The following is a 24,775-nucleotide window of genomic DNA, read 5'->3' on the forward strand; positions in this document are numbered from 1 at the left end:
GTCTGGATTCCTCCTCGTGCAGCCAATGCGTCGCTCTCATGAAACGATTGGCGGAATTAGAAAGGCGTACGGTAATCTGTACGATTCATCAGCCGAGCGCCTTGCTCCTGGAGATGTTCGATTCTCTCTACGTGGTGGCCGATGGTCACTGCATATACAGAGGCCCGGTTAGATCCTTGATACCGCACCTGGCTTCCATCGGCGCCCATTGTCCATCTTATCACAATCCAGCGGATTTCGGTACGTAGGACGGCTGGAACAATAAGAGCAATTTTAAAGCTCGGGCTATCTCTCTCTCTCTCTCTCTCTCTCTCTCTCTTACTTCTAAGACTATGAGCTGCTTATGGGCGAATGTACTTACGGAATGCGAAATCGCACTCCGGCAGAAATGGACCAAGGCCGCATTCCACGGTGGTCCGCTCCAAGATCGCGAAATCGTATCTAAAGCATATTATCATAAATTGCGCGTTGTTATGCAAGAGCAGGTTGACTCACCACACTCAAGAGAGTGTAGTAATGGTCTCAAATAAATTAGGTAATAATCTTGAAGAAGTTAAAAATCTAGACTGTGATATTATCGACATATGTAATTAAATATAATGAGTGATGTATGATTCAGATATTTATTGATAACATCGTCTACGTTGTAAGCGCTCTAGTAGAAGCATCAAAATAACGAAGTAAGAATAGTTGCGTGTCAATGTCTCGTAACGACGTGCTTGAATAAGTTGATTGCAAGTGCACTGACAGTGCGCGCGGCGTGGCGGCGGGATGTTGAAATGCTCAACATTCACTTCGAAAGCGTGCTGCACAACAGCGAATATTAATCATATAGTTCTCGAAATAATGGCTTTAAAATCGAATCCTTGAATTCGTTTCAGTCCTCGAGGTGGCGATCGGCGAATACGGAATTGAGCTCGATAAGCTGGTGGCGGCGGCGGAAACGATACAGAACGATCAAAAGGAGGTCGTCCTTACCCCTAGGCAGCTTGAAGAAAGTAAGGCCGCTCTTTCTTTCGAGAATTTCATTTCCACATCACAAATTTAAAATTGTAAATCTCGAATAGATAAAACGCACGTTATCCGCGCGCGGATCATTTACATTCCGTGGTATTTTTTGTTTAAAAAAACTGCGAAATTACGCCAGTTTCTCTTGGGTAAGAGTAAAAAAAAAAATTGTTGCCTAAGCATAAGGTTCATAAAATATTATAGCCAAAAAAAAATATCTAAAAATCTAGCCGTGTGAAATTTGACACTCTTGAAGGCCAAGAGATCGTGCAATCATGTTTTTTGGCACGTTTATTACAAAATTAAAAATTAGCAATATAAAATTAAAAACATTTTTTCTCGTAACACTTGATTCACTTTATCAGCCCATAAAATAGTAAATTACTGAAGAACTCTAAAAAAGTTTAGTCTGCAGCAATAATTATAATGCTAATTTATATATATTATTCAAACAAATAAAATCAAGGGAATCCCGCAGAACTCTTTGTAAAAAATAATTGATCTCTTGTATATGTATGTATTTTATAGAACTGACGTTGTTCAGATAAAAGATGGTGTATCCAATAATTATCGACAAGAACAATTGAAATTGAACATACATTAATAGATTCGTATCTTTAATCATAAAATTTCCTTTGTTTGCGACACATTTCATTTTTTTCGTCGTAACTTTTTTAATGAATCTTCTACGGACCTCGCTTATTCAATAATTTTTTTTCTCATTTTTATTTATAGAACGCAGCTTGAACGCTTAAAACCCGGAACATGTATAGACTAACAATGCTATATTTAAACTAGCGGTACTTAAATGCGCGAGAGAATAATTCATCTCTCTGCATCTTCCAGTAGATACTCAATTATGTTTCCTTATTAGAGTTGTGTATAAATATTCATTAATTTCCAACGATTTGGTTATCTATAAATACCCTTTCACATTCTTATGCCTTATTCATGATGAACAGGATTTCCTTATAGACAAGGACAATAAAAAAAAAAAATTTCGCTAACTTTTTTATAAAATGATTTATCTTTCTCTCCCTCCCTCTCCACCCGTCTCTCTCTCTCTCTCTCTGATTGCACTAACAGATATATTAGGAAACATTTATTTTTAATTTGTATTAACATTTATGTGTCCATAAAATAATAAATTACTGGAGAACTTGAAAAAAATTTAGTCTGCAGCAATAATTATAATACTAATTTATATGTATTATTCTAGCAGATAAAATTAAGGAACCACCACCTCCTGCCGGTTTCCTCACACAATGCTACCTTTTATACAAGAGGCAACTTCTAAGCTTGAAAAGAGACTACTCTTTACTGCTGGCGCGACTGCTCTGTCACTTGTTGATTGGCGTAATTTTCGGATATCTGTACATGGGAAGCGGTTATCGAGCTAATGCCTTGGCAAATTATGTTTATTTATACGGATCATTGCTGCTTCTCGTCTACACTGGAAAAATGGCTGTCACTCTCGCCTGTAAGTAGCTAATTAGGTCTATCTGGGATCATTCAATTGTTTGAGCAGATATTCGATCATGACTCACACAAAAATATTAGAAAATACTCTAATTAATATTTTTAAAAATATACCCGTTTTCTTTTGTCTACAGACGACCAATAATAATGATATGTTAATTAAGCAATCAATAATAACGATATGTTAATTAAGATGTTTACTTAAATTTTGTTAAAGAATTCCCTCAGCATTACCAAATTTTCCAAAACTTTTATTTAAAATTTCAAATATAAGATTTTTTTCAACACAATTTTGAAATAAATTTATTTTATTATACTTTTTAGTGTTTCTTAATTAAGCACTCTCAAAGAAAAACCACTTGAGTTTTGAATCTTAAATTTGGAAACGTATTAAAAAGAAATATAAATTAAACATGACATGTTATAATCTATGCGCTGTACACGGATCTAATTTCAGAAGTACAGAATTCGAAAGATGAATTAAACACAGTGTTAATTTATTATCGTATTGTCTTCTATTGTCATAAATTTTTTTATAAGAATTCGTGTATTATCTTCTAATGTTCTTAATTTTTTTATAAAAATTCGTGTATTGTCTTTTATTGTCATTCGATGTATTGTCTTCTGTAGTCATTAATTTTTTTTATAAAAATTTGTGAGTCAAGAGAAAATGTATATGGATGTGTCATATTTATTGCTAATCATTTTTGCATTATCAAGAAAAAAATGATCAAAGAAACAATTTTGTTAGCAAAAGAAGAAGAATAGAATTTAAATTTGAAAGTAAAAAATCTTATAAAGATTTTGATTTTCAATGATGAAAAATAAATTATTTGAAAATTACAAGATTTTCTGATTTTTCCCAGTAGTAAACCTGTTGATATATAAACATTACGAACGCAAATTTTTATTACAAATTTTTGTAGACAATAACGATGAAAATACAATTAACGTTCGTTCTACGCACTGAGACATTTCGATAAATTAAATGATCTGTAATATCAGGAAAGGATGAATAATAACTTAACAAAGGAAAGCTGATTAGTTGTATTAGTCATCGTAATGACAAATTTTTATTAGTCATATTGGTATTACTTTCACGCGTGTCATTAATGTAAATGATTATTACCGTCTTTCTGAGGCATTTAGATCTTTTTCTTCAATTGTTATATAACTTGAAATCAACGATGAATCATCGATTCACGTGTTTAATTTATGTGTTTAAATTCAATTATTAAACGCGTCTGCGGTGTGCGTTGTACGCTGGAATAAAAAACTAGATCTATTTAACTTTTTCAATTTTTCTTGATTTAATTTTTTTTTTTCAAACTTAACTTTACGTAATTCTAATGAAATTTGCAAAATTTTCTTACAACTAGATTAGAATCTTGAAATTAAAAAGTATTATGTTAATCATGATTATCAAGATAGATTATCAAGATAGCTTAATAGATATGAAGTATAATTACTTTAATCGAATATACTATCATTGTATTACGTTCGCGAATTCTTTCAAAAGAACATGAATGTAATACGGGCGCAATTACTGGAAATATGCTGCAATCTTTATTTTCTAAGTTAGCGTGCAGCTACTTGACTTCAAGCGAGAACCAACAGTTTTTGTGTATTACCTTCACAACGCCGCGCTAGATCTAATGATATTGAGAAGGACAGATTTCACTAGTTTCTTTCATTGCTTCATTTTATGATTTCATGTAATCTGCTGTAATAGAAGTAGATTTCACTCCAGGCTTATTTGACTTTACTTCCGAAATTGTATGTACACACGCGCGCATACACAAAGACCGTACGCGTGTACACATATTCCTGAATTTCACCAGCAGTTTTTTAAAAAAACGTCAATCATAGTTGTCCAGAATTGTCGTCACCAATCTCACTTATCTTTCGAAATGCTCGAAGCAATGTTGGTTGACGATAATTATCTTCACTGTTGCTGCATCGAGCAGTATGTTGTTATATTAGTGAACGCTTGGCTGTCATTACTCCATGATGTAGGTCAAGGAAATACGAATATCTCTGCCACAGCTGTTGTGATTAAATTTCAGAGAGCGATCACCTTTTGTCTCGGTTCATCCTGTAGTTTTAAGGAAAACAGATTTAAATCGTAAATTATTAACGTAATACGTATTTGAGCACATTGACAATTTGAGTAATTTGTCGATGATTCGTTTGAGTAATTGAATATGAAATTTATTATCTTGATGACATCATGGATGAGAGGTCTTGATGCATGCAGTTATTAATTCGAATAAATTGTTCCACAACGGTACGCTGACAAATCTTATGTAATTTTGTTCGGCGAAAACTACACATTGTATGTAAAATAATATTGAATAAAACTAAATATTATAGGTGAATGCTAATTGTCTCGCGCGTTTACTCCAGAAAAGGATTATAGAGAATTAAATCAAGGCTCGTACGAACAATTTATTTAAATATTTCGTTTATTCATGTAGCAAATAATCTCTGCAATTTCCTTTCTTTCTCTTAAAATCAATTGAAGTAATTAAAACTTCTATTTTTATAATATTCAAATACGTTCCATTCCTGCATATATTTACATAAATTGACATGTGCATATTTAAAGGCGATTTTTCAATCAAAGATTAATCGGTGATTAGTCCCGATTGGCAGAATCACTTCAAAATTTCTAACTGTATTATTTGTCATCCTTAACATAATTTTTTTTTTCATATGTTAAACAATTCTATGCATAGATATTATTTAATAAATTAATTGCCGAATGATTTCATCGCAGTTTGATCGGTCCAAGCTCAGTTTCTAAAAAAAAACTTCATTGAATTATTTTGGTATTCAATAAGTATTCAAATTCAAGTTTATATGTCTTTTCATTTCAGTTCCATTGGAGATGCAGATTCTCATGAGGGAGCATTTCAATCGCTGGTACCGATTAGCACCGTATTACATCAGCATATTGCTGGTCGAGATTCCTTTCCAGGCAGCGTGTGCGGCGTCGTATCTGGTGGTGAGCTACTGGTTGACCGGGCAGCCCGCAGAAACGAATCGTATAATATTGTTTATGGTAGTCAGCATAGCTGCCAGTCTGACGGCGCAAGCTTGGGGTTTCTTCATCGGTGTTACTACGCCGGTTAAGGTGAATTTCTTCTGCTTCCTTCTCAAAGTGATACCAAGTAAAACTATAAATCCAAATCTAGATCTAAAGTTACGTCATTTGAATATGCAGATCAATTAAATTACAGATCCGAGCTATTCATCGATGCTGTGCGATGATTAATCCAAGAAGTTCACTCCATTTTTTAACTTCTTTTACATCTTATTCTTTTTCATAGGCACACTCGTCATTAGTTTCACTATTGTTATGAATTTTAAAGTTCGCAAACATTACTTAATAATAAACAGACTTTTTTCGCATAAAGATTCATTGTAGAACTACTGTGTTATATATCTCTTTTTTGTCCTTGAGGAGAATTCTGTCTCCAATAACTGATTCGTATACAAATTGTATCTCATTTCCATTTCATTCCGCATTTCGAAATCCAACGAATGAATATCGAATCCATAAACCTCCTGTATATATATATATATATATATATTACTCAAAATTACAATTAAATATTCAATATGCTAAAATATTCAATTTTAGATATATGAAGAAAGTAAGATACAGCATTTTATTAATTTTGCAGATTGCAGTCTTCATTGGACCGATAATCGCAGTGCTATTCTCCATCTTCGGCTTCTGTATACGTTACTTTGATACGCCGCGCCTGTTTCGTTGGATGTTCCACATATCGTACTTCCGTGCGGGTTTCCACAGCTTAATATATACTGTATACGGATACGACAGAAAGGACTTGAAGTGCGATGAATTTTATTGTCACTTCAAGAAACCCAGCAAATTCCTCGCTGAGATGGACATCAACGACGTGAATGTGGTCAATAATCTGGTACTCATCCTTGGCATCGGGGTACTGATGCATCTTCTAACAGCTAGCGCGCTTTGGTGCAAACTTAACAGAAGATGAGTCAAATATATACGATTCTGTCAAATACAGTATTTGCACACCAATACCACAAATACTGTATTTGACAGAATCGTATATATTTGAATTGTATTAATTATGATAGACGCTATAATAGACGTTAACTATTTTGCAAAAAGTGATGATATTCGAGGATTAAAATGGCAACAATTAAAATATCAAAACTGCTGAATTAAAATTGTATCTTACATTTCAAGATCTGCTTGGATTTATTTACGTACACTGAGGAAAAAAGTCAAAGTATTAGCATGCAAAAATGTTACTTGTAAAGTTTTCTTCAATATATATTAGTTATACAAAATTTAATTATGAAATATACATTCGTATGAAATCTCTCATTTTTTAAAATAATTAGTTTATTTGCTAGAAATAAAATTTTATTTCGCCAAATTTAAATATTTATTTCAATGATAAAATATTATAATAAATTTATATCCTACAAATAAATTTGAAAGTCTTTTTTTTCAGTGTACTATTTACGTTATGTTTACACACAAATTTTTTTCATATATAGGCAATACAAACAATATAAATTATTATAAATTCGATAACACAATATAAAAAAAGTAATTAATTTAAGTTATAAGATTGTTAACGCATTTAACTTTACTATTGATAAAATATTAAGAATTAAACGTAATTTAATTTTTACCATTTCTGTTGAAATTTGAAGCTTCGATGATCTTTAGATTATTGTTTATATCGTAATAGATTATTTATATTTTACATATAAACGTGCAATCTTGTTGAATAAAATTTAGATATGTATATAAGCTTAAATGATATTTAAAAGATAAATAAGACATGACACAGCGTTCCTTAAGCGCCGCTATTATAATTTATAATTGTATTTAACGCCTTAAAACATACTAAATAATGACGTAATAGTTAAAACTTTAATGTTTATTTAATTCGCATTTTTAGTATTATTTATAAATATGTAAAATTATCTAAATATATTTATATGTAAAGGTTTTATTATTTTGCATTCTCTATATATAATATTTTATCATAGGAAATACGATCTTCTTTTCTGAAAGAACATAAGCGATTGTATTTTATAAAAAAAATATAAAGCGGAAATAAATAATTTCTAATCGTCGAATTTTTCCAAGAGGGAGTGGTTCTTTTTTTATACTGATTTACTGTTAGTGTCGTTTTTTGTGATGAAAGAATGAAATATATTTATATACAAATTAAATATTCATGAAATATATTCATAAAATATGAATATATTTCATGTTGCATCTACGTCATTTTTACATTCAAATACATGTTTTCCAAATCCTTATACAGTACAATACAATTCAAAGGTGACACGATTCTATCATCTGACCAATTAATAGGCCTGCAAATTTATATGAGCACATACTTTTTTATGTAACATGATTCACAATTCTAACATAATTTTGTTTACTATTTTGCAACATCAATGAAGATATAAATCAACATGAAGAATTCTTCTAATTGCTTATAATTATGAAGTTATCAATTACAAATTCAATATCAATAACAATTGAAAAAAACTTCAAGTGAGAGACACATTAAGGCTACGTTCCGTTTCACGTATGATGCGCATGATGTATCATTTCATCCTTGTTTAACATTTAGGGAATTACAAGGATAAAATGATGTGCCATGTGCATTATGCGTGAAACGGAACGTAGCCTAAGTAATATGTATTATGAACGAAAAACGTTAAAAATATAAAATTACATTTTCGTAGTTTCATCTCTTATCAGTTGATCCAGTTTATCATGTTCAGATTAGGTAACATTCTATGTTTAAAAAACATGAGTTAAATTGTAGACAAAATTGTAATTTTTTAAAGATAGTATTCAGGTATTATCATCCTTTAGCAAATATTGTATAGTTAATTAAAATACAATTTATTAGCCAAAGCTATTTTTAATTATAGCTATAATGTTCTAAGATATGATTATGTTTCATACTCAAGGTAATACACAACGTATAAACCTTGCATTAAAAGTTTCACGTTTGCATAACGTAAGTTGGTCAGTAAGAAACAACTTGTGCAATTATAGTTTGTTTCAAAATTTTTTATTTTCGACATTATATGATATTTCTCCTTAAAGTTTACAATAAAATTTATTTTTAGAGCATTTGAACAGTTAATAACAAACTGACAAATTTACTCCCTTAATCTTACAACTATTAGATTTTATACCTCACACTTTAAACTTAATCAGAAAATGGATTAATTTGCGAAGATACAAATACGTACATATTGTTCTAATTATATCTCATGTTCAGATGAGCGTACTTAAATATAAGCATCTACAGGATTTATAGATAGAACACTCACAGAAAGATAATTATTTCTATCGCAATAATAAAAATGATAACAATAATAATTACAGTCTTCGTCTTGCATATAATTCTTGAAAGAACATTTTTTCTTGTTCATTATACTTTCTCACAAGTAGCATAAGCATACAACATACAATACACAAAATGATAGCAATCACAGCAATTTTTACAAGGAAGGTAATACTGTATTTTTTGCTAATTTGCTCTTTCTTTCCTGTAACTTTAAATATTAAAATATAATAAAAATAGCGACTAGAAGTAAAATTAGTGAAAGACTCAAAAATGTACATAATCTTTCATGAAAGCTGCTGATTATATGGAGCTAAAGTAATTTATGTCGATTTTATTCTATAGAATATTGTATGTATAATATAAATCTGCATATTAGTACCTCTATACTATATATGTAAGTCTTATGTACATCATTATTAATTTCTGGTAAATTAAATTAATCTGAACAAATATCTTAGATATAAAACTGTCTCTATAATTCTCGTTTGAATATACCATATCTTCATTTCAGTAGCTTGTACTTTAAATACTTTGTAACAGTAATAGCAATAATAGCAATAATATCTTTACTTCCTTCCTTAAAACTTAGCCAATTTTGGTACAATTGGATGGATTATCATGATATTAATGAAAATAAATAATTGATGGAAATTTTAAAGTACCTCAAAAGTATCTCAGTGTTCATGAGCAATTAATGAATTCTTTCAGTACTTTATGACGATCTTAGTGAACACAAAACTTGTAATACAACATTACAGTTGTCTATTCTTAAAACAAAATAAAACTAATGTAGCTTATCGTTAAAATAATCTATAATTACATCATTATCCACTATGAAAAATTGACTCACATAAATACACATAAAAAATATGTTGACGTTTGTTCCTCATATTTATCTTTGCAGATAGTTATTTTGATACATAATTGATAAATATAAAAGATTAATTACTGCACATGACCCTTGCACAAAAAATATGAAATATTTTAATTTACAGAGAGATCATAATTATTTAGTGCTGAAATATAGTAAGAAAGTATTGAGAAACATGTTATCAACATATAATTCGATTAAAATAATTAACGGTATCAACGAAAAGTATCGTTAAAAATTTTGTAGGAACTTTATAACTGGCTTATACGTAACGATCGTAGCTTTCTTCTCAGTAAAGAGAGAAAAATAGAGAGAAAGAGGTTGAAAAAAGAATATAAAAGAATTATGAGTTCAAAATCATGTCAAATTTCACACATAAATTTTTTTTTATATTTGAATAAATTGTTTAAATATTAAAAAAAATCAATTTTTAAAACAATTTACTTTTAATATATGTTTTAATTGTTTTTAATGTAATTTTCTTTTTAAAAAGAGAAAAGAATGAAAATAATTACAAGAGTTCATAACGTTTACTATCATATAAAATTATTTTGTATTTTACAAAGATGTGTTAATGATTTTTTAAAATTAATATTTAAAATAGTTTTTAGAGTAATTTTCTTTTCGAGAAAAAGAAACAAAAAGGCAGAGAAACTACACAATGTTTTAAAGAAATGTCTTAAATTTTTTAAATTATTTTTTTCATTTTTTTTGTATATACGATTCAATCAGTCTCAGATGAAAAGATCGTCATAAAATATTCTTGTCCATAATAACAATCCACAATACTTTCCATTGTTGCCGTTAAGATATTAGGTACACAAGTATACATAATATGAATGTGCATACATACGTACACGTGTATGTGTGTGTGTGTGTGTGTGCGTGTAAGCGAATTAATCTAATAAACATTAAAATAGTCCAATTATGTACGATACAGAATACATTTATGACAATTACATAAGCACTGTAAACTAATAATTTAACACATAAGAAATTTGTTTATAATTATTTTTATCGTTGAAAAATATGAGTTAATAACTAAAGCACAAATTATTGGACATAAAACAAAAATTTTTATACTGTTCGATCGATCTGAAATTGAGTAATCGATTTGGAGAGAAGACAATTACGATTATAAAACAATTTTCATATCTACTATTTACAACAAGACTTATTAACAGGATTTTTCTATACTCTCTTCTCTTAATAATTATTTACATCAAATCGTTACAATTCAATCATAATTTTTCGTTTGTTTCACTTTTCTTTGTGCCTCTGTTTCGTCTTCTGTGCCATATAGGTGAGCTCGGTGCTTCATTTCAGTCGCAACAGACTTTAATAAACCAACAGAGAAACAGAAAAGTAAACATAAGAATAACGCAAGTAATAAAGAGAAGAAAGATAATTAAATAAAGAGAATAAGCCACGTTCATAAAATATTATATTATATTAATTTCTGACCAAACTCACCAGACGAGAACGTACTCTTTTTGGCATATCTTCTTGTAAACTGTAGATATCATTACGTTTTAAAACAAGTTTGGAACCATCCTCAAAAATCACCTACACAGAAAAAATGTAAATTATAATTAATAATTAAGTAATCAATAAAAAATAAATTGATCTTTATATTAAGATATCAAAATCACTTACAGTAAACATTAGTCGATGATTTGTACCTCCAAAGATACCGTCATACATTTTACCATCTGTCCATTTCACCTTCACCAAGGCTCCAATTGAAGGCATATTTCCAGGATCATAGTCCTAAATAAATACAAAATACATATAGAGCATGTTTTGAAAACTATATTTTCAAGCAGACCATTAAAATATTAGATACATGAGTATACATAATCTGTGTGTGTATATACGTCCTAATTGAATGAATACTGATAGGCTTTGATTTTTGATCGTTAAAGAAATTAGAAATTGGAAATTCAATAAAGTGACTATACAGAAATTAGATTAGTAAAGTGATAAAAATAGTTTGTTAAAACTTACAATTATATCTGAGGGATAGAGATCATCGCTAAAGCTATTATCGTCCTTAAATGTAACCGCGTAAAAGAGATTATCCTCGATAGCCTCTACTGTAGCTTGATAATATCGCTTGTTGCGATGCTTTGCCCAGACTGTTTCCCCCTGGCATATCCGTGGGATTTGTTCTTTGTCTTTATTATGTTCGTTACACGTTACCTAAATTATAACATTGACGTTAGCGTTTACAAACTTGCTAGTATAATTGTGTTTTATGATTAGAGAATATTGCACCTGAAGTTCATATGAATTATACAGCGGTATGGTAAACGTAGCGCCTGCAGCGAGACCGCAAGACGGATGAAACAGATTGTTGCACTGATTACACTTCACGCATGCTCCATTCTGTTGTCCGCAGAAACCACATTTCTTTTTGTACGAGTTTTCCGCGATCGCTAATACGTTGATAGGATCTTTATTTATAGCATCCTTGAATGTGGCTCCTGGTATCATAAGCGTGCATAAGATATGCGCCCACCTGCCGTCGCTGGTACGTTTCAAAGGACCACCAAACATCGGACACAAACAACACATCTGGTTTCATAATAATAAAGCAGAATTAACCAAGATGCATGTTTGATAATGGCAAAAAAATAAATAAATAAATACGCACCACATTTCTACCAGCTTTACACATGTCACATGCCCAATTCAGGACATCCGTAGGTAATATAGTTATACCATAACAAGATGCATGAACGGTTACGTGACACTCTCTGCATCGTAAAAGTTTGTTATTCTCTGCTTCCACAGCCTGTTCCTTAGAGTTTGCTGCAAAAATATTGGCCGACACCTGGTGCACATAAATTATTATTTTAATATTTTTGTAACGCTCGTTGCATATATTTTAGAGAAAATTACTAAAAAGTTAATAGTTAACGTTATCTTCTTACCCATATTGGTGTATTCTCAGGTAACGTAGTTGATTTGCAATACTTCCAATCAGGTGGCATCACCCTACTATTTCCATTTGTACTTAAGGCAAAAGTAGTGCATATTGCACAATGGGACTCTTGAGCGCTCCAATAATCATTGAACGCTTTTAGCAGCTCATTGTTTCGTTCACTCGGATAAATCATCTCAGAAATATGCCCTGGTATTATCGATATTGACTGAGAACCACAGAGTTGTGATACATCAGCAGACTGCTCTTGATCAGCAGACTGCGTTTGATCAGTAGACTGCGCTTGATCGGCAGATTGCGCTTGATCGGCAGACTGCGCTTGATCGGCAGACTGCGCTTGATCGACAGACTGCGGTTGATCGGTAGATTGCATTTGATCGGCAGACTGCGTTTGATCGGTAGACTGCGGTTGATCGGCAGACTGCGGTTGATCGGCAGACTGCGCTTGATCAGCAGACTGCGCTTGATCGGCAGATTGCACTTGATCTTTTGTAGTTTCAATCACAGAAGCAACAGCTGTTGGGTCAACAGCCGTAATAGTAGTCACAGGAGCAATAGTAATAGCTGCAGGAATAATGATTGCAGAAGGAATACCCACAGAAGCAATGTTCGCAGAAGCGTTCATAGGAATAATAGACTTAGTATTCGCAGAAGTGAGAGCCGCCGATTTTCTTCTTGTTGTAGCTTTTTTTTCTTTAGTCTTCCTTAAAATAGGTGGTTGGTTTTTCGTTCGTTTTACTTGTTTAGATGCAGGTAAACAAACCTTATTTGTTTGCTTTTGTAAATCTTGTGTTTTACAGTGAGATATATTCGAATGCTCATTTAATTCATGATGTAATTTTTGTGATGCGTTTTGTTTACTTGAATTATGCGATAAAGAGTTGGAATCGGATAGATTTCTAGATATCCAAGCAGGATCACTAACTTGAGTTTCAATGGAAGTATTCACTTGAGAACACATATTATTATTCGACTTATTATTTTTTGCCGATGGTTTCCTGACACGTGGTGTGCCTTTTTGGGACCTTTGGCGCGATGGATTCTTAATAACTCTTGACGTAGTTTGTTTTGAATTGCTTAGAGGTTTAATTAAAAACTTTAACGGCACTTCAGTAGTTTGGAAATTATTCGCTGATATAGATAATGCAGATGGTACAGGTATAATTTGAGCGGGTGGATATGCTTCCTTGTTCACTGAATACGGATTATGTTGCGTTATATTAGTTTGTCCTATTGATATATTTGCATATGGAGAAATTGAAGCATGTGAATTTCTCATTGGAGCTGGTTGAATTGGTTTAGGAGCGTTTGAATATATGTTTTGCCAGCACGATTTTGCTATTCTTTCAATACTGTTGCTCGTGCAGGGTGCATTTCCCAGAGTATGTCTCATTCCAATCTTGAAATTTGTATCATTATGCCGATTAAATATTTGCCGACTAGTACTGGGAAGTATAGAGCGCTGAAACGTATTGGGAAATACAGAGGTTCCGCGGTTACGCACCTGAGTAATAGCAGTATCATCTGGAAGTCCCTGGAAGTCTAATGGAATATTATCTAATAATGGTGGAGTATTTTGAACTGTACTATTGGTTTCTGCATATTGCTCGAATGTAGTTTCCTTTTGTAAAACTGGTGGATGGGAAGATTGTGCGAATGGGATGTTAACTAACTGGGATCGATTAATTAGATTAATTATTGGCAATTCCATTGTCGAGGTTTGCTGATTTTCAATATAATTTTCTTGTTTAGAAATTGTGCAGGGCAGTGGCAGTCTTAAACGAGGTGCTTTTAACAAGTTCTTGCGATTGGGATTATTCATTAATGTATTTTCTGTAGACATTGCGCCTATATTTTTGTAATTTGTACTTGTAGACTGATTTGTTTGAGTGGCCGCAACGGCTTTTCCGTTCTGATGTCCAATGGCACAATAATTCTTTGCGACATTTGCATTTGTAAATTTCATTTTTAAAGCATCACTTTTGTCATTTGTTGATGAACAAGTAGCTGATTTACTTCCCGCAGCAGTAATCATTAATTTTGCCATGTCCTTTTTGTCGTCGTTAGATAAAAGATTCTTTAACTGATCGGGGTTATTCGTAGCTATTTTATTAAGTGTATTACTAAGCGAAACGCTTACAGGCATTAAATTATATTTTTCTTGTTTATTAGGCATATTTGTTGCGTTATAAATGCTAAAATTGGTTAAAGTTTCACATTGCACAGTGGCATCTGCAACGTTTGTAGATGATACATTGCTGGATTTGCGTTTTCTTGTAGTTGCGCGTTTTGATTGCGCTTTTTTCTGTTCGCTAGGTTTTCGGGTTGGAGGCCTCTTTCTTTTTTGAGAATTTTTTTCAATAATTCTTGAAAGATTACAATTATTAGAAGGATTATCATTCAAAGGATTACCATTCGGAGTATTTCTATTCGGAGAATTATCATTCAGAGAATTTTCATTCGAAGAATTACCATTCAAAGAATTACCATTCGGAGAATTACCATTCAGAGATTCCATTCCTTTTAGAGGATCTATAGAATTTTCTATAATTATTTGATCATTATAACTTCCTTGAGGCACAGGAATGTCTTCCATGTTTTCCTGAGATCCATATTCAAAATCATTGGATGTAGGTTCTTCTTTTATTTCAATTTTAATCATATTCGCATCTTGCGTATTAATTTTGCTAACTTCTTGCTTAAGTTTTGATTCTATTTTTGGTTTTTTCTCTTTATCTCCGGTTTGTTTTTTCTTTCTTTTCTTGTTTTTCTTACGATTATAACCGTCATCACATACAGTTGCTTCCTCAACATCTAAAATAAAAGTATGATCAGTAAAAATGCAAATAAGGTATATAAAATATTTCTTAAAGGCTATATAAAAAAAGCTATATAAAATATTTCTTAACAATTTAATGATAACAAGAATTTCTCAAAAATTTAACGATAACAAAAATACAAATAAAAAAAGATGTAAGTTTTACCAATTTCTCCTGCTTTCAACCAAATATCTTCCAGATATTCAAATTGTTGTTCATCTACTTCTACTTGTGGTTGATCTTCTTGTTCTTCATTTTCGAGATCTTGTAAGGCCTTTTTAACTTCTGGAGGAATATCCGTATGCACAAATTCATTCATGTTAACACTAGTACTTGTAATGGACTTTTTCTTATGAATCATATGTCGCTTATTTTTTGGCATTGCATTCAAGTAGCCATGTGGTAATTCACCATTACTGCTATTGCTACATAACAGATCCATTTGTGACGGCATTGGTGCGGCAGTCTGTCTAGGATCCTCAGGATGGGGACCAACATCCTCACCACGTAACCACAAATTATATCTATCATAAAATTAATTATATATAATAAATATTTGAATGTAAATGTATCAGCACAACTACTATTATACATGTAAAATTAAATAATTTAAATAAAGATCCTTTAAAGATACGCACCTATCTGGTTGAAAACGTTTCACAAAGGTATCCATAGATATTTTAACCATATCTTTACTGCAGGTACATTGCGTAGCTCTCTTTCCATATTCTACCCATCTAGGTGCTGCAAAATTAGTGGACTCGGCGCAATTAAATCCATGATTAAAACCAGCATGATAACCATATGGAAATGTAATCATTATTTCTCCAGCTTCTTGCGTTATCTGTAAGAACAAAACTGTGTGAGAAGTGAACAAAATTTAAAATTTATAACAATCGTATAAATAGAAAAGAATCTTACTTTGTTACATGGAATAGAGTATTGTCTTAATACTTGGGGAGATATTAAAGACATTTTATGACGCAAGAAGGCCTGACAACTCTGATAGCTGCTTGGAAAAAAACCACTGGCGAGTCTTTCCAATCTACGTCCATGCTCCGGCGGTATAGCGTACCACGTTTTCGGCGCGCCAAAATGTAAATAATTTATGGAATAAAGATCCATATCTTCCGTATGCCAGGCGAATGTAGTTTTCCACATTCCAAAATACAGATAAGCTGTATTGACACCATCGATGGATATACCGTAATCCTTATTAACGTAATCCAGAATTGTTCCTAAATGATTGATGTTCCATTCTTTCACGTCCGGATCCGTTAAGGAACCAGATACATCCGCGCCATATATCGGCGCTACGTACGTTATATTTTTCCAGTATTTTCTCTCTAAATCTTCATAATCAAAATGACGAGGAGTAGCGTAACGATCGCAATTAGCTAACTTACTATACTCCTGTACGGACATTGATTTTTTTTGGATATTAATTTGTTGATAAAGCCCCTGTTTTCCAGTGACAACTTGGCAGATCGGCGCTGGAATAACAAGATCTAGCTCATCTAGATTATAGCCTTTTTTCCTCGGGATCCATTCGGGTGGTGGTATCACTTTTGCCAAACCAGCCTTATGAGCTCCCTGGCTCTCCATATACTCCACATATTTCGTGAAATTTTTGAATTCATCGTATGTCGGTCTAAAGACCTGTATACGTGGTATCCCTCTTGAATTACTAGCCATTGTTGAATTTGTTATAGCTGCAAATCAAAATTTGAAAAATATTTAATATGTAACATAGTTTTATAAAACAGATTTTAATTTTTATTTTAATAATACCGTAAGCGTTAATAAAAATACATATTACTTTAAGTTATTGTTAATTATATTTAATTTTTAATTTTGCAATTAATTAATAATTTAATTATTTTATGCATATATACACTATAATTTTTTTTAATTTATATACCTATATGTATATACAATAAGGCGTAAAAACAAAAATATTAATAAATTCGGAAAAATATTAATGCTTTCATAATCGAAAATGAGTGTAATAATTTTACATACTTGTATATAGCATTATTATAATACAGTATACTTATATCGTTTAAAGCTAATACCAAGAAATAAGCAGGGAATTAAAAAAGCTAAAATGCTGAATATAATTTACTATCTAGAATCAACACAGAGTAATGGGGAGATAAACTTCTTTTCATTGTGTGAGAGAAAATCTAGTTTTTACTCTGTCATCAAAATTCACATTGATTAGATATTTAAAATCAAGCAGTTACATTGGCCGAAAAAATGTTAGAGTTTTCGAAAGTAGAGAGTAATTAATAAAAATAAAGAAAAAGCAATTCACTCCTTCAGTATTACCAATATAAGCAATTGAAAAACATTCCACTAAAAGAATAATATAGCATTCCATTGATAATTATTCAAACATTGTATAATTTTATTCCAATAAGAATAGAATTTATATTAAAGATAAAAGATTTAATTGTTTTATTAATATGATAAGTATTTTCTAGAAGTTCATATTATTTTTATTGCTTTTTTGTATTTCTATTTTATTTTATATACAACTGTACGCTAATGCGGCTAAAAAAATAGACCTGTTGACATGTACTAAAAAACTTAAGGCCTCTTTCACCAACTCAGCTTAATTTAATCGGCCGATTATTCCATTAGAACTGACCAATCGCGCATTTATCGTTTGCAAATTGACTATTAGGTTGACTAATCACGATTGACACTTAATCGCGATTATTTAGATTAACTGAAAAGTTTATAAAAAAAATTTTTATTTTTGAAAATAATCACATTCGAAAATCTTAGTGTATGTTACACATAGATCTTAGTATATGTATAGTATAGATTTTCGTATGCGACATGCAAGTTGAAACTGATAAAAAAGTTCAGCACGTTTTTTCTCGAAAATGGTTAGAGATAGCGGGAAGACACCTATTATCAAAATTATAGGGTAGGGGAAAAGGGGAGATAAGTACTGGGATTTTAATACTTTATGTCAGGAATAAAATATTAACTGTCTTAAATCATTGATTTTTTGATAACTCTGCGTAATACTTTCACATGCAGAATAATTAGAATAATATTATGTAAAATAAAATTATACAATTCTATTAAAAAAAAATTTCAAAAATACCATATAAAAAAACTATATATCCATTGTAAGATATCCTCTCGCTCTTTCTAATCGTTGTAGAAAAAAACTTGATGAACTTTTTATCATTCGTCCTGTAAATTCAAATATGTCCCTCTCGCAGTGAAAGCATCCAAAAGTAAAATAATTTGCGTTTTTATTATTCCAATCAAATCATAATATACGTCAATGCACAATGCATAAAACTGTGTGTGTGTGTGTGTGTGTGTGTGTGTGTGTGTGTTTGGGGGGCGGGGGAGAACAAAGATATAAAAAATAAAGAATGTTAAAAATATCCAAATTTTGGATGTAATTACAAAAATACAAGATAATGAAACATTTCAAAACTTTTTCAATAATAAGCAATTAATTAAGGCTATAAAAAAAAATAAATTACGTGAATACGATAATGCTATTAAGGGCCAACATTAGTTGGTCATGTGTATAATTAAATTTGTTAATTTGTGATTCGAAGAACATAAATTCTTAATTGGGCTCTCTTCAATACATTAATATTCGATAATAATAAATATATAATAATCAATCATGAAATTGGTAACTTAAGTTCGATTTTGATAAAAACGCCTCGGTACATCCATGTGGGGTGCATAGTTAATAGACTGAAGTACCATGTAAAGAATTTTTACGTGATATTTAGATTCCTTACGTAATACTTCAATCTATTAACTATGCACCCCATCGGTGTACCGTGGCGGTCTCATCAAAATCGAACTCGAGTTATCAAGGGTCGCTTCTGTTTTATAAATAATAAATTTAATTACATACATGACCAACCTTAGAGTGCTGTGCGAATTTTCACCTAAATGCTAATTCAAGTTATTGTTATTAAATTTTTGATAATTAAAAATAGTATTTAATAAGAATCTTTTATATTACAATAAGTGTCAATAATTATTTTAATATCTTGCAATTTATAAAGAAAATCTAAAAAATATTTACAAATGTAAAAAAATTTTTTATTACGTGTTGGGTTGGGTAAGTTAATATATTCTTTTAATTAAATTAAGTTAAAGTTGATGGCACGTAAAATTAATTTAGTTACGTTAAAATTAAATTAACTTAAATTAAAAATTAATTTTGAAAAAGCATTATTCGGAATAAACATTATTAGGAGAAATATGAAGTTTATTAGAAATATAAAGTTTTAACTTCATTATTTTACTTTTTAACTAATTACTATTCTGATTATGTGAATAAATTCATTAATTATGAAAAAAAATTAGTATCAATCCTTAATGTTAAATCACAAAAAAAAACATGCGAAGCACGACAAGAAAATGCATACATTTCAGCAAGCTCTGCTTTTGGAGTGCAAAAAAATGTAAAAACGTTTAATTAAAAAAAATATATTATTCGCGGTGTATTTGTTAAAATTTCTCAATTACTTAAATTAATTTCTGAAGAAATTATCTCAAGAACTTGAAAAATATATTTAGAAAGATATTATCTCTCTAAAAAAAAAAAAAAAATATATATATATATATATATAAATTTTTCAATACAAAAATATTTAATCAATAATAATTTAAACTCGTTTAAATGTGATTACATAAATAAGTAAAGAAGCGTCAATTACATTCGACTATCAGAGCTCAAACTTAATGTGACGCCCGTTACAGAGTGAAAGAATTTTAAGTTCTTGGTTGAATTAATTTTTTTAAATAAGTTATTTACAGTTTTTTCAGGTACTGATAGCATTATTATTATATTGATGAGCTAGAAATAATATCACAAACATAAATTTATCAACTTAATATTATTAAATTGATGAAGCTAAAGAAATAATATCACAAATTAATATCGCAAATTAAATTGATCAATTTAATTTGTAATATTATTTCTACCTCCAGTTTATTATCGCGTTTTCTCATGTTCAGTCCGCAATTTATTAAAACTGAAAATATATTCAAGATTTATATATCAAGTAATATTACCAAGAGTCAGCCTTAACTGGAGTTTCTTTACCTATTTGCGTAAATATATTTAATCTTTAAGGTGCCCGTCATGGTCACATAATCCGTGTCCAATTTTCTATGGAAGTTTTTCCGACATTTCAATAGGCTTATTCTTTTTCTATACCTCAGGTAGAGGAAGTTGTGTATCTTGCACAGTTCATCTTTTCTCCTTTTCTGTTCATATTGGAGAAAAAAAAAGAAAGAAAAATCTGGCGAGAAGTTCAGTCCCCGAGTGTAGAAAAGGAACAAACCTAATGGCAATTAAAATATACATTTTCTCCAAAAATAAAATACGAAAATTTGTTGTAGAAACTCTCAAGTATATTTATAAAGTTTAAGATATTAAATTGACTAAATTTTTCAATTTGATTAATTTTCTTCAGCTCTACTATTTATATATTTAACTTAAATACATCGATACCTAAATTAAATAAACTTTTTTTCTCAGTATATATGTAAATCAAGAATTCCATGTAAAAAAAAAAAGGGATATCCAAGTATCTGTTCGGTAAACATAAGTTGTTTCTATCTTCGGTAAAGTAAGGATTAAACGGATGAAAGTGATCGAGATGAAAGAGAGCGAGACACTAATTGTAAGAAAGAATCTTTTTCCACGTGGTATCTTAAGGGTTAGGTGCCTTAAGGGGTAATAAACGCTACAAGAATTTTTTACGTATTCTCGGCTCCTCTTCCTTAGTTAGAAAATTACCCTTCAATTAATTTCGCGAGTAATTTATATCCAGTGCAAGCGCAACAATTCGTTATATTCTCCAGGGAATGCAGGTACTTGAAGCACGGCGCCACGTGTAACAGAAAATCGGAATTGCATCATGCTTGCAGGCTAATTGCATTTTTTATCCAAATTGCACGATACCTCCGAGAAGCATTAAAAGAAAAAAAGAAAAGAAAGCGTCACAACGTCCAGTACACTTTATACATAAAATGTTCATTCATCGTTGCGTTTCATTCAGTAAACAACATTCGCGCACGTGTTCTCACATTAATCCCTCAGGATCAGCAGGTGCGGGAAGAATGACGTCATGTTTTATCGATATTGGAGCAGTATCGCTTCGTGCTTGCACTGAGAAAAGAAAAGTTGTTAATTTGACAGAATGTTTCAACTCGATTGAATTTCTTCCGTTCAAGTATTTTGCATGCTTAAGTCACGCATAAATATTTGAAAAAAAAATTGAATTTCGAGTTGTAAAAGCTCTTGTTGACAATTTTTTCTTTCTCAGCGTGCATGTCAATTGCATTTTCGACCCGAATACAACATCTGCTCCGGCGAGTGTTAAAAAAAAAAGGCGTTACAACGCCCAACGTATAGAACATTTATCATAGTTGCGTCTTCATTCGATCGATATAAACAACGCTCGCGCACGTGTTCTCGCGTTAATCCTCAAGGATCGCGAGCCCTTAAAAAGAATGATGTCACGCTTTATCGATATCAAAGTAATATTGCATCGGCATTTGCATCGTTAATTACATTTTTGAACGGCACGAGTGTCGAGCAAGCGTTCGCGTACGATGCGTATTCATTAGAGAATGCGTCTCCATTCAATCTCCGTCACGAACTCTTCTTCGCACGTGCTCCCGCGCGTACTCCTCCCGCGGGAAAAATTGTCGAGAAACATTCACAGAACGGCGGCGAATCCTCCTCCTCAATAAATGACGCGTTTTATTGAAATCGGTAACAGTATTGCGTCACGACTATGCAGGATAATCGGCATTTCACGAAGCCGAACGGTACGGATTCTCCACTGCGAGCTGTCAAGTACCGGCTGTCAAGTACCGTGCCCGCGTTACCTCTTGTTTATGTATAAAATATTCGTCCTGTCTATAAATTCCTCGCGAACACTCGCCGCACGTGATCTCGCGCTAAAGATACAGGATGCTCATGTGCGACTTATGTGTAAACAAACCGCGATTACATCGGAAACGTGAGAAGAGAGAGGCACGGAAAGAGAGAGAGAGAGAGCTAGCGAAAAGTGTGCGCGAGAGACGGCATAAGATAATGAAAGGAAAAGATGAAAAATCAAACACGCAATTTCCGGAAAATGCTACGAAGAACCGGAAGCACATAGGCTCGAGGCTTTTTCGGATCGTGCGACAGAAGAGTGGGACGAGGGAAGGGGTGCCGCCGACAGCGGTGGTGGTGCTGGCGGTAGTGGTGGTGGTGGAAAGAGTCTATAAACAAAATGGTAGTTATCTATTGTTGCCAGGACTCCCTGCGGGTGGAAGCCTCGTCGAGATTCGGACGATCTATCCCGATGTGGAGATTAGGCGATCCGTTCGTCTCGCCGCGCGGAGTAATCGTTCTTTTTTCGGCGATTATCCAACGCGTTGCGTCGTGTGCGTGCATACATGCATACGTGCGTGCGTGCGTGCGTGCGTGCCTGGGTGCATGGTAGACGCGGGGGTATACCCGCGACGAGGAGGGCTTCGCGACGGTCGGCCTCGAGCCCGACGGCCGAGATAAACCAATGACGGACGGCGCAGAGCGGCACCGTCGCGCCCGGGTACGCCGAGATAAGCGATAACTTACACGACAGGCACATCCGGGGATCACCTCTCCCTGCATCAGTACCATCGTCCGCGAAATTCTATCGTGAATATCACTGCTCTTGATGACACATACACGCACCGTCGTCGTCGTCGTCCGATGCAGTCCGATGCTATGAGCGGCAGCGCGTCGTCCCTTGCGATAGACTCTGATAGACTCGCCGAGGTGGCGTTCCAGCTCGTGCTCCAGAGTTGCGGCGATCGCAGCGCCGTCTGTCAAAAGAGTGCGAAATTCGAATTTTCGACATTTGTCACGTACGCCAGCGGCGACGGACTCCAACAAATGAAAATCGTTTCTAGGCTTCGTAGCAGAAACGAAAACGTGACGGAGGGATTCCGCGCGACAAGTGCGACTCGACGCTCCCACACGATTTGTGATTGAACTTCATTTCGATCAACTCGACCGATAATTAATTCAAATAACAACGTCTTACTTTTCTTCTAATGATTTGAGAATTTGAGAGAAAAAAAATTTATGTGATATTTATGATAAATCTTTATGATCTGTTCAATCTGAAATCACAAAAATGTTTATAAAATATTTTTGTAAATATTTATAAAATATTCGAATGATTATAAATTTTTGTAAATCTTTTATAAATATTGTATGCTGTCTGCGATAAACATAACAAAATAAAAATATAATAAATAGAAGCAAAATAAAAAAATATAACAGAAGAATTTATTCATAACAATTATGTAGTAAGATCTAAAAATTTTTAGTCCAGTTGGAACTATACACATAGAGACGTAAATGTGTATCTATCTGAAGTTAGCTGCGTTCCAAATTCCATATAGAGATATGTAACGCGCACCATAGGGTGCGTTCAAATTCCCTCCCGAGTGTCCGCCAACTTCTATTTTACCCTTGTCTAATTTAATAAACAATAAGGATAAAGTGACACCTGTACCGAAATTCTATAACTCTTAATAATAGTATCGATATCGTTATACTGTCGTTGCGCAGATATAGTTATATGATAAAAAAGCTGGACAACGATACCGATACTATTGTTAAGAGTTACAGAATCCCGCTACTAGGGGACACTCAGAAGGGAATTTGAATCTAATAGAAACATATAAAGTTTGTTCGCGTCGCATGCTCTTACACATTCCAATGTCTGCTGTAAACGTATATATTTGGAGCACATTGGAGTGAGTAGGAGTATGTTCGAGCATGCGGCACTAATTAACAAACCTGTAGTATAGAAGTATATATAGCTATAGAAATGTAGCTAACTTCAAAATCTTTTATACATATATAACATAACCCAGACAGCAACGCATGTCTAAAAGACATATATCTTTAATTTAGACAAGAGTGTTCTAATTTAGACAAACGTTATCTGAAAATTTTTTGAGAGTTAAGTTAAACAAAAGTTGCGTTCCAATTACACTGTCAGTACTGGAAATCTGTAATTACGTATACACAACATTTATAAAAGATTTACAAAGTATTTGTAATAATTATTTGAATATTTTATAAATACTTACGAAAACATTACATAAGCATTTCTGTGATCTTTGAAAAAATCAAGATTTATTATAATTATCATAAATATTATATAAAAATATTTATAAAATATGTATAAAACATTACTATATG

At 32.1% G+C, this 24,775-nt stretch overlaps 2 protein-coding genes across 10 annotated transcripts in view; one reads left to right on the top strand and one right to left on the bottom strand.

Moving 5' to 3' along the window:
• Positions 1 to 7,734, top strand: part of LOC105200260 (ATP-binding cassette sub-family G member 1) — a 32,170-nt gene extending 24,436 nt beyond the window's left edge. For 6 of the 8 annotated variants that reach the window (XM_026136750.2, XM_039455055.1, XM_039455057.1 and 3 more), the window contains 6 exons: positions 1 to 240; positions 882 to 998; positions 2,228 to 2,488; positions 5,367 to 5,623; positions 6,177 to 6,504; positions 6,580 to 7,734. In XM_026136750.2, coding sequence (XP_025992535.1) covers positions 1 to 240; positions 882 to 998; positions 2,228 to 2,488; positions 5,367 to 5,623; positions 6,177 to 6,504; positions 6,580 to 6,599 — 1,223 coding nt within the window. In that variant the 3' untranslated portion in view covers positions 6,600 to 7,734. Of the gene's footprint in view, positions 241 to 881; positions 999 to 2,227; positions 2,489 to 5,366; positions 5,624 to 6,176 lie in introns of all 8 variants that reach the window. The other 2 variants (XM_039455060.1, XM_039455061.1) reach the window with 2 other exon arrangements.
• Positions 149 to 23,521, bottom strand: LOC105200259. 2 transcript variants are annotated; one of them, XM_026136743.2, is made up of 12 exons: positions 23,153 to 23,521; positions 16,435 to 17,225; positions 16,152 to 16,357; positions 15,679 to 16,037; positions 12,684 to 15,508; positions 12,404 to 12,583; positions 12,025 to 12,324; positions 11,755 to 11,949; positions 11,404 to 11,517; positions 11,221 to 11,313; positions 323 to 441; positions 149 to 253 (listed from the first exon to the last, which is right to left on the bottom strand). In XM_026136743.2, exons 1-11 carry the CDS (start codon positions 23,163 to 23,165, stop codon positions 358 to 360), a joined length of 5,160 nt encoding a protein of 1,719 aa, XP_025992528.1. In that variant the 5' UTR covers positions 23,166 to 23,521; the 3' UTR covers positions 149 to 253; positions 323 to 357. The 2 variants fall into 2 exon arrangements, with proteins under 2 accessions (XP_025992528.1, XP_011166034.1); XM_011167732.3 differs by lacking the exons at positions 149 to 253; positions 323 to 441 and adding an exon at positions 10,444 to 11,083 and having other exon boundaries at positions 23,153 to 23,519.
• Positions 23,522 to 24,775: the final 1,254 nt, after the last annotated feature.

Source organism: Solenopsis invicta, chromosome 11 (assembly GCF_016802725.1).
Source record: "Solenopsis invicta isolate M01_SB chromosome 11, UNIL_Sinv_3.0, whole genome shotgun sequence".
Lineage (NCBI taxonomy): Eukaryota > Metazoa > Arthropoda > Insecta > Hymenoptera > Formicidae > Solenopsis > Solenopsis invicta.